This window comes from Papio anubis, chromosome 12, assembly GCF_008728515.1.
Source record: "Papio anubis isolate 15944 chromosome 12, Panubis1.0, whole genome shotgun sequence".
NCBI lineage: Eukaryota > Metazoa > Chordata > Mammalia > Primates > Cercopithecidae > Papio > Papio anubis.
In genome coordinates this window covers 76,642,027-76,652,918 of record NC_044987.1, presented here as the reverse complement: position 1 = coordinate 76,652,918, position 10,892 = coordinate 76,642,027, and the positions used below count along the sequence as shown (strand labels likewise).

General features: G+C 38.9%; 1 protein-coding gene across 6 annotated transcripts in view; it reads right to left on the bottom strand.

The window, feature by feature from the left end:
* Positions 1-10,700: 10,700 nt before the first annotated feature.
* NUCB2 (nucleobindin 2) overlaps positions 10,701-10,892 on the bottom strand; it is a 57,066-nt gene continuing 56,874 nt past the window's right edge. For 3 of the 6 annotated variants that reach the window (XM_017948576.1, XM_017948578.3, XM_017948577.3), the window contains one exon: positions 10,701-10,888. In XM_017948576.1, coding sequence (XP_017804065.1) covers positions 10,881-10,888 — 8 coding nt within the window. In that variant the 3' untranslated portion in view covers positions 10,701-10,880. The remainder of the gene's footprint in view (positions 10,889-10,892) is intronic. The other 3 variants (XM_021925996.2, XM_009186488.4, XM_017948579.3) reach the window with 1 other exon arrangement.

Below are 10,892 nucleotides of genomic sequence, written 5' to 3'. Positions count from 1 at the left end.
AGCAGGAGGTGGATAACCACTTACTAGCTATGCTGGAGAATGGGTTCCTTCATTGGAAGATAATATCTAAGCCCTTACTCAGGCTCTATGACTGTCTAATGTTGGTGTTTTACAAATAATCCATTCTATTAACATTGTCAAATATTTTTCCCCAGAAAATTACAACAAATGTTACATATTTTTCTAATTTTACTTTTAATATAATTACAAATAAACCTATACAAACAATGATTAGAACAATATTTTCCAAAAAATATTGCACTGGAAGAATTTTTACAATATATATTTATAAAATGAATTCAAATGTAACAAAAATGATATAAAGTCCTGTTTTTCTGATTCTCTATCGAAGTCCAATTATTTATTTATAGTTTTAAAAATAGGCCAAATATCTAAATAAGAAAAAATAAATCTAAGTAATCTTCAAGCTAGCAAAACTTTTTCCAAAATTTAAAAATAACAATGTTTTTAGCCCCATATTTATAAAAAGTTACTTTTTTTTTTTTTTTTTGAGACGGAGTCTTGCTCTGCCACCCAGGCTATAGTGCAGTGGTGAGGTATCGGCTCACCGCAACCTCCGCCTCCCGGCCTCCAGCGATCCTCCTGCCTCAGCCTCCTGAGTAGCTGGGATTACAGATGCCCGCCACCATGCCCGGCTAATTTTTGTATTTTTAGTAGAGATGGGGTTTCACCATCTTGGCCAGGCTGGTCTTGAACTCCTGACCTCGTGATCCATCCATCTTGGCCTCCCAAAGTGCTGGGATTACAGGCGTGAGCCATCACGCCCAGCAGAAAAGGTTACAGTTTTAATTCAACATTTAAATTGAAAATTTTTCAATATTCTCCCAATAATTAGTAACAACAAATAAAATTCTTTAAAATTCTGACTTTAAAATAGGATATGTAAACCATCATTCTTAAATGGTTTTAAGACATAATTAATACTGGTAAAATGTGGATTATGCAGCACTGGTTTTCTTCATTAAAAAAAAAGTAATAATGGATAGGGTTTTGTTTTGTTTTTTTTCATATTTTAGTTCCAGAGGACAATTTTTTTTTCAGAAGATACTGAATGGTCTTCCATCCAGAACTATTTTAGTCACAAGCTTACACACATTTTCCATCCAAAAAGATCTTTCTATTAAAAGCTATACAAATTGGTACACAGACAGCATTTACTACACAGATACTATTTCTAAAGCTGCAAGTTTCTAATTTTCATGTGTGCTGATACCAGACTAACAGCTTCAGGAAAGATTAACCCCCCTTTCACTGTCACTGAAAGGGGGCTCCGTCTTCTACCTTCAGCCTCCAGAGCTCTTCCATTCTTAGGTCCTGGAACTGGATACAGGGGCTTGGACAGAATTATCAGGAAGTCACCAGAGCCATAGCAGAAGAATGAAACAGTCACTCTAGGCATTAACTGACTTCAAATTGCTGTCCTTACAAAAATACTTAGCCTCTGTTTTATCATTTATATAAATCTTTTAGAAGATAACTCTGTTTTAATATAGTCACCTAGTCTTAATTAGTAATACAAAAGGCTCCCTTAGAGAAAAGATGAATAGCCTGGGATTGTGAGGGAAGGGACAAATTTGTTTGCAAGGCCTGATAATAGAGTCCCATAAAGCCAGTGGCTATGAAACTTTGAGACTGAAAATGGTGCTAGGACCTCTGACATGCCTCAAAAGCTTTCTCCAGTGATTAAGAAGGTGCATTAGAAATACAATAGTGGGAAGATCAATACAAAAGTGGGAAAATGGGGGAGTGCCTATAGAGAGGAAAGAACTTGATTAAAACTCAGGTCATCCACGCAAAAGTAGTGAAGAATTAATAAACTAGGCTACTTTTCTCCTAACCAGGGATTGCTGAATTCATGCCCTAGTTTTTCCGTATCAAAGATGTTTCTTCCTGTATTAACTGTAAGATGAATAATGCCTGCTGAGATCTATGAAGTACTATAGATAGGTTTCTGCTTATCTTTAAAACCATTATTATTTAAGGAGGATATGAAAAAGTCAAAGAACTGAACAGGGACATTCATCAGAGCATCTGACTGCTATGTATTTGCCCCAGATGCTAGTTCACTCTATCAGAGAGGAGTAAAGAGCCAGGGACCCACCCCATGAGTCAGAAATTCTCCTGCAATACAAGCACTCTCTGCAGTTGAAACCAAACCAGGAATGAGGGCCTGCCTAACTAGCTCTAGAAAAACTTCTGCAAAGGTACTTTTTTCCCCCAAAAAAAATCAACCTTGAATCTCAATGAAACATACTATGAACATCAAAGAGAATAAATACACACACATATCAAAAGAAACAAAAAATGATACAGGATTAGGACTGAGATTTAGTTAGAAAAAAATTAAGATGCAAATTCTAAGATCATATTACTAAATGTCATAGAACAAGAATCACTACACAAAATTGATAGGGATTTTAAATGGTCATGTTTGATAGAAATGCTTCAATAAATACCTCCATAAAATTGTTTAAAACATTAAAGGACATAGTAAATACGTTTTAAAAGGGAAATCATCTATACATCACTACTTCAATGAGGAAATATTTAGAAAGTTGTCACACCATGAACAGAATGGGTAAAATTCAAAAGTAAAACAACTCCAAATCACCTTAACAATGGAGGTCAGCATGGAAGCAAAATAGGCCAAGCAACATGGTACAAAACAAATACAACATGGCACAGACTGCACATGTGCCTCATACCTCATGCACAGAAAATCTAAAGCAAGGGCAGGGATTTAATTAAATGACACATACTGTGATATCACTAAAAATGCACATTGAAAATGAACTAAAATTGAACAGAAATAACATGTTAAATGCAATGATTCATGGGAGATAGCAAAGAGAACTAGATGCAATTTTATTTTTTTCTCTCTCACTGTTAAATCACTTGGACTAGTTATAACTTTGAAATCATGTAGAAAATAAATCATTACTCATTTAAAAATTCCATTAGCCAGGTGCGGTGGCTCACACCTGTAATCCCAGCACTTTGGGAGGCCGAAGCAGGTGGATCACCTGAGGTCAGGAGTTCGAGACCAGCCTGACCAACATGGCAAAACGCTGTCTCTACTGAAAAAACAAAAATTAGCTGGGCATGGTGGCACATGCCTGGAGTCCCAGTTACTCTGGAGACTGAGGCAGGATAATCACTTGAACCCAGGAGGCGGAGACTGCAGTGAGGCAAGATCGTGCCACTGCACTCCAGCCTGGGCAACAGAGTGAGGCTCCGTCTCAAAAATAAAATAAAATAAAAATAAAAATAAAAATAGGCTAGGCATGGTGGCTTACACCTGTGATCTCAACACTTTGGGAGACCGAGGTGGGTGGATCACCTGAGGTCAGGAGTTCAAGACCAGCCTGGCCACCACGGTGAAATTAGCCAGGTGCGGTGGCATGCACCTGTAGTCCCAGCTGCTTGGAAGACTGAGACAGAATTGCTTGAACCTGGGAGGCGGAGGTTGCAGTGAGCTGAGATCACGCCACTGCACTGTAGCCTGGGCAACAGAGCAAGACTCTGTCTCAAAAAAATAAATAAATAAAATAAAATGAAAATAAAAATTCTATGGAGTAGCCAAAATTATAAGAATTGTAAAATAAATATTGTAACACTTTAATTCTGAGGTATATATTCATAAATCTGGAAAGGCTTGGGAAATATATTACTAATTATAAAATAATAAAAAGAGGTAAGCAAATTTTCCCAGCAAAACTTAAACTATTAACTGCAATTGATTATAAACAATTAGTAAAACAAAACTTGTTGACACAGGCATGCAGAGCTTTCATGGTAACCAGAGGGTGGAGCACAGAAAGAGAAGTACACTGTCAAGGGCCGGCTGACAAACTGCTACATGGCATACAGGATCATCAAGAGCATGGCTGACATCAATTAAAATCTAAACTAGAGGCCGGGCGCGGTGGCTCAAGCCTGTAATCCCAGCACTTTGGGAGGCCGAGATGGGCGGATCACGAGGTCAGGAGATCGAGACCATCCTGGCTAACACGGTGAAACCCCGTCTCTACTAAGAAATACAAAAAATAGCCGGGCGAGGTGGCGGGCGCCTGTAGTCCCAGCTACTTGGGAGGCTGAGGCCGGAGAATGGCGTGAACCCGGGAGGCGGAGCTTGCAGTGAGCTGAGATCCGGCCACTGCACTCTAGCCTGGGCTACAGAGCGAGACTCCGTCTCAAAAAAAAAAAAAAAAAAAAAATCTAAACTAAAAGCTTTGCTGTGAAAATTATATATATCTATAAACATAAAATATAATTGTTTTTCTACATAATTCTATGAGCAATATTTGAAAAAATCTAAATTTCTAAAACTAAATCAAAAGTTTGATTGCTTTTGATTTGCTTTTGTCACATTAAACAGGTTGGCAGTACTAGAAACAATACATGCACATTTTTCAATTTAGTGTCTTCACCACTTGCTGATGCTGCTTTCTCTGGCTCAGTTCTTAGACTTTTAAAGAAATGGTTACTAATTCATAGCTAACAACTCATTTTTAAAATAAATTAAAAAGTGGGTAGAAAAAGATTAGAATTCTACTAATGATATTATGTCTTTTTAAAAATCAAGGAAAAGGCCGGGCACAGTGGCTCATGCCTGTAATCCCAGCACTTTGGGAGGCTGAAATGGGCAGATCACTTGGGGTCAAGAGTTTGAGACCAGATTAGCCAACATGGTGAAACCCCATCTCTACTAAAAATACAAAAAATTAGCCGGGTGTGGTGGCAGGCACCTGTAATCTCAGTTACTTGGGAGGCTGAGGCAGGAGAATTGCTTGAAACTTGGGAGGTGGAGGTTGCAGTGAGCCATTGCACTCTAGCCTGGGCAACAAGAGTGAAACTCTGTGTCAAAAAATAAAAAAATAAATAAATAAAAATAAAGGAAAGGTCTGATTTCCTTCAAATCCCATACCTCAAAAGCAGACATTTTGTCACTCATAAGGAATGAAAAAGTAAATATTGTATTTTACTTAACACACCTTAGTATCCCAATTCCAAAAGAAACAAATGAATTTTAAAAGTATTAAGTTGAGGCACCATTGGTTAAGGGTGAAGGTGGACTTCTCTAGCAGGTTCTTCAGGGGATAAAAATCCTGCATGACAACGATGAAGCTCATCATCTAACTCTGGCTCTTTTTCAGTTTCTTCTTTATTGTACTTCACAGCTATAAAACAAAGATGAAAACTTACGCACTAACCAGAACCCGGATTGTCAAAACTTTATTCTAAGTTAACAGATTTTTTTAACCCCTCTCTTAAAAATCACATTAACAGCCAGGAATAATGACTTATGTTTCTAATCCCAGCAACTTAGGGGACGGAGGCAGAAGGATTGCTTGAGGCCAGGAATTTGAAGTCAGCCTGGGCAACATAGCAACCCCATCTCTACAACAAATTTAAGAATTAGCCGGGCATGGAAGCACACACCTAGAGTCCCAGCTATTCAGGAAGCTGAGACAGGAGGATTGCTTGAGCCCAGAAGTTCGAGACTATAGTGAGTTATGATGGCACCACTGCACTCCAGCCTGGATGACAGAGAGAGACCCCATCTCTAAAAGAAAAAAAAAATCATGTTATCAAAAACATTTTATAATTTTCTTTATATTTTTCCTGAGAAAGATTTGCATTTAATCTTATTGTAATACTATTCTGTTCAACGTACATAAAATAATGCTGTTGTAAACAAATCTTGGCATAAAAAACATGTATCTATGTCTCAGAGTATTTTTTTTACCACTACTTCTAAATTGTAGTTGTCTTTAGTAAGAGTTAAATATTCTAGAGACTAATCCTTCAAAATCTAATTTTAATTATATATACAGTTTGAGATTCTCAAATTCAAAATTCTGAAACCCAAAATGCTCCAAAATCCAAAACTTTTTGAGTGCCAGCATGATGCTCAAAGGAAATGCTCATTTCAGATGTCTAATTTTTAGATTTGGGATGCTCAACCAATAAAAGTATAATGCAGGCTGGGCGTGGTGGCTCACGCCTGTAATCCCAGCACTTTGGGAGGCCAAGGCAGGCACATTGCTTGAGGTTAGGAGTTTGAGACCAGCCTGGCCAACATAGTGAAACCCTGACTCTACTAAAAATACAAAAATTAGCTGGGTGTAGTGACTCACGCCTGTAATTCCAGCCACAAAAAAAATCCAAAATCCAAAACACTTCAGGTTCCAAGCACTGTGGATAAGGAATGCTCAGCCTCTACTTAAGTATATTATAAAATGCACATGCTTCATGAAAATTCATATGTGAAACAAAACTTCAAATTACTAATAAATTTCACTAACTCAGCTAAACCAAAGACATTTAATAACTAAAGAAATATGAAGAAGAATGGTATAAACACAAGACCAATACTTTCTAACAGAACTGAAAAGAATACTGTTTGCAACTTTCTTAGAAATAATAGGCCAGGCACGGTGGCTTATGCCTGTAATCCCAGCACTTTGGGAGGCCGAGGTGGGTGGATCACGAGGTCAGGAGTTCAAGGCCAGCCTGACCAATATGGTGAAACCCCGTCTCTACTAAAAATACAAAAAGTAGCTGGGCGCGGTGGCAGGTGCCTGTAATCCCAGCTACTCGGGAGGCTGAGGCTGGAGAATCGCTTGAACCCAGGCGGCACAGGTGGCAGTGAGCCGAGATCATGCCACTGCACTCTAGCCTAGGTGACAGAGTAAGACTCTGTCTCAAAAAATAATAATAATAATATTCATTCATAAATGCCCAGTACTCAAAAAAATTATAATTCCTTAATCCATAATTTTAGGCTTAGTAATTCTTTTCTGAATAATATAAATTACATTAGTTTGCTGGAAACTGTGAAATATTTCTACATTAATATCCATCATTTACTCGAGCCAAAAAAGCATTTCAAGAAATTACTCTATTTCTTCCTATTAATTCCTGATTTAACCACAGTTTACCAACTGTGGTTAAACGTTTACCCAAAAGAATGTCTTATCAGTTTCATGTCACAGATAGTAGTCATCAACAAAAGGATATTCCAAACCATTTTTCTATATTGCTTACAATTTAAGCAATATAGATAGAGATTCTATTGCTTATAATTTAAGCAATAGAGATTCTATTCCATTTCTTTAAAAAACATAGCAAGCACTATTACTACATTGAGTGGTTTTTGTAGGTTTTGTAAAGCTGTATATAAGAATAACTTTCCTAAACTGCTATTTAATTTTGGGATCTATTATTTAAGTATGTTTGGAGGAATATGCAATGATTATCTAAAAATCTATAAAATAAGGACTAAGAGTTTAAAAATTATTATGTGAAACAATGTAAACTTGTGAGGTGCTAGGGCAGCCTTCTTTTTTTTTTCTTTTTTTTTTCTGAGATAGAGTCTTGCTCTGTGGCCCAGGCTGGAGTGTAGTGGCGTGATCTCAGATCACTGCAACCTCCACCTCGCAGGCTCAAGCAATTCTCCTGCCTTAGCCTCTTGAGTAGCTGGGACTATAGGTGTGTGCCACCACATCCAGCTAATTTTTCTATTTTTAGTAGAGATGGGGTTTCACCATGTTGGCCAGGCTGGTCTTGAACTCCTAACCTCAGGTGATCCACCCACCTTGGCTTCCCAAAGTGTTGGGATTACAGGCGTGAGCCACCACGCCCAGCCTAGGGTAGCTTTTAACATGCATTCCTATCACACAGAGGTAGGAAAGTTGAATATTATATTTCCCAACCTCCCTTGCAGCTAGGGCTTCAGATATGATTGGTCCAGTCCATCAGATTCACTCACTTGAGACTTTTACTTAGAACCAAGTAACATGGGGACAGAGGCAGGAAGACATGTATCTATTTTTGCTGGCATAAAGAATGGCAGAGGTGGTGTGGCTCTGGAACTGGCAACTGTTCACAGCTTCCTAGTCTAGCAGGCAGCTTCCTAATCCAGCAGGCAGCTTCTTGATTGTTCTAAAAGCGGCAGCTCCTTCAACAGCCTACTCTTGTGACATAATTCCTAGAAGCTCAGCCTAGGTCTGTTTCCTCAGCCCTCCCATCGATTCTGTGACCTATCTATACTCATTCGCCAATTCCTTCTGTTTAATACCTAAAGAAGATTTCATTGCCTACAGCCAAGAATCTTGACCTATACAGAATTTGGCAGCTAGAAGTAAGGCGCAGCAAGTCAAAGGCCCTAAATCTGGGGTTGGCTTAGTTGAGGAGGTAGGGCTTTGGGCAGTGAGACTTTTGCCAACAGAGGTCAAGATGAGGTTGAGACTTCCTGCCACAGAGACGAAGGTGGTAGAACTTCAGAGTGCTAGCATGTGTTGGCTGCTTCTTGCCTCTTTTCAGCAAAGCCCTAAAGAGATATGTGACTTGGACTAAGGTTAACACGTCTGCAGTGATGCAAGGGAAAATAGCTTTGCTGAGAGAATTGCTCTTTGTCTACCATATAAATTGACCAAGACCCAAATCTGGAGCCCTGAAGAATTGAAAAAGTCAAGTACTACTGTACTCCAAAGTGAAACATTTATAAGTAAAGGCTCTGAGGGAGCTACTAAAACTTTCTCAACCTTTTTCAAGAACGTTCCCTTAGAATTTTCTGCCAAATAATAGGAGCCATCCTAGGGGAAGAGACCAGATTAAGACTATTGCCATTCCATGCAAGCCTACAGTTTCAAAGGATCTCAAGGAGGTACCATTCCTGTGAGAACAAAGAGGATGGAGAGCACACAGAGGCCAGCAAGTAAATGATGAGGTTCTTTGTTAAAAACAATGTATTTTACCTTGGTTAAAACTGTCCATGGAAATGACTGAAGACAACAGACCAGAAACTTACTAAATTTTTAGGAATCCACTTGGCCAAGAAACAGAACAAAACAACAACAAAAACCCAAACCTGGCTTGCAACAGATCTATACTGTTACAGATCTGTACTCTAATTCCCAAGCCTGCCCCCAGACACAATTATAGGAAATAAACTGCTAAGGCTGCCCAGCCTCCAAGAAGGATATACTTTCCAATGCCCATGCAGACTGTGTCTGAAAATTAATGTACAATAAAAACCACCCAGAAAGTAAAACCAAGGCCCCCTGAGGACATTAGATAAAGGAATTCCTCTCAGAAAGGTGAATCAGGGGTTGCCTGATGGGCAAACCAAGGAATATATTCATGAACTACAGCAGAGAGATTTAATTATTTTTGCCAAGCAGTATTTTCCAATTGCTATGGATCAGTGGCCACTCTATTTCTAATTCTCCCCTTTTCTAAAAGATCAATTTTAGGGGTCCTGGGCATGGTGGCTCACACCAAGTGATCCCAGTGCTTTGGGAGGCTGAGGGGAGAAGATTGCTTGAGACCAGGAGTTTAAGACCAGCCTGAGCAACATAGCAATACTTCATCTCTACAAAAAAAATGTTTAGCCAGGCGTTCGTGGCGTGTGCCTGTAGTCCTAGCTACTAGGGAGACTGAAGTGGAAGGATCACTTGAGCCCAGGAGTTCAAGGCTGCAGTAAGCTATGATCGTACCACTGTACTCTAGACCAGACAACACAGTAAGACCCTGTCTCTAAAAAGCTTCAAAGTGAGTTTTCTTGCACCTTTGCATTATGCATCTGGCACTCTTGGGGCAGAAAACTTGTCTTTCAGTTTGTAGGTGGCCAGAACACAAGGAGCCACACCCTAACATGACGGAGGGGACTATCTCCAGATAGCATGGTCTTTCATCTAATATGCAATAATGGGCTGGATTTCTCGTGGTTTCTCTTCAGGGAGAGAGGGGTGAGTGTTTTCTATCTCGGAAGAAGATGGTACACAGAAATTTAGGTAGCCAACAAGGGTGGCTGAGGTTCAAATTGAAAGTTGCCTACCAAACATTCCCTCTTCCCTTCTTCCTTAGTAAAATAATCCAACTTTTAGCTGGTCACATTGCCACATGGACTTCTCAGCCTCCCTAGCAGCTAGGTGTGGCCATCAGTGTGACCCAGTTCTGGTCGAGACATAAGTTCAGGTGCTACTGGTTCTGGAAAATGGCCTCAGGGAAGCTGACTCAAGCAGAGAAAGTCCAGTTTCTTGCTTTCCCCACTGCCTCCAGGAGCAAACTTGAACAGTGAGAGTGAGGTAACCTGAGGATAAAAATCATGCACTGAGGATAGCAGAGCAGAAGGATAGGAACCTGGACACCACCTACTTCTAGACTTCTTTTATGTAAGAAAAAAACTCCTATTTAGTTTAAACCACTGTTATCTTTGGTTTTTCTGTTATATGTAACAGAACCTAATCTTAAATGATAAAGTATAGAGCAAAATAAAAAAGAATGAAAAATGACCTGAAATGGTAGCAAAAATGATTCAGGTGAAGAATTTCTAGCAGTTGAGGTTGCCAAAAGTAGAAAAAAGTTACCAGGAAACACAGGGAAATACTATGGCCTTTTCAGAATTGTTAATATCAAAGAAATATTTATTGAAAGAAAGAATGATAAGCACCCATAAAAGAATATCTACGTTTATGAGTGAGAGCAATCTAATTTAAAAGCAAGAGGCAGAGTTTTCTCACTTAAATAGCTCCTAATAGTTTCACTAAATTATGGCATAAAGCCACTTAATTAAATCACTAAAGGAGAACAAAAAAAAAAAAAAAATAGAAGAGACGTGTGAATGTGAGAGCAGAGAGCAGACAGTGAGTTTGTTTTCTTCCTGGTTCTGATAGACTTCAATCCTTTAATATCTGGGTCCCCAAAAAAGTGTTTTCATTTAAAAAGTATCTTCCTTTATTTCAAATATGCTTTTAAAATATTTATTGAGCAGAGAAAAAGGAAGGGAGCTAAAAAGATGAAATAGATGTTGAGTTAACAGCTTTCTTCCGAGCTCTGGTGGACTTCAGACTTTAAATGTCTGT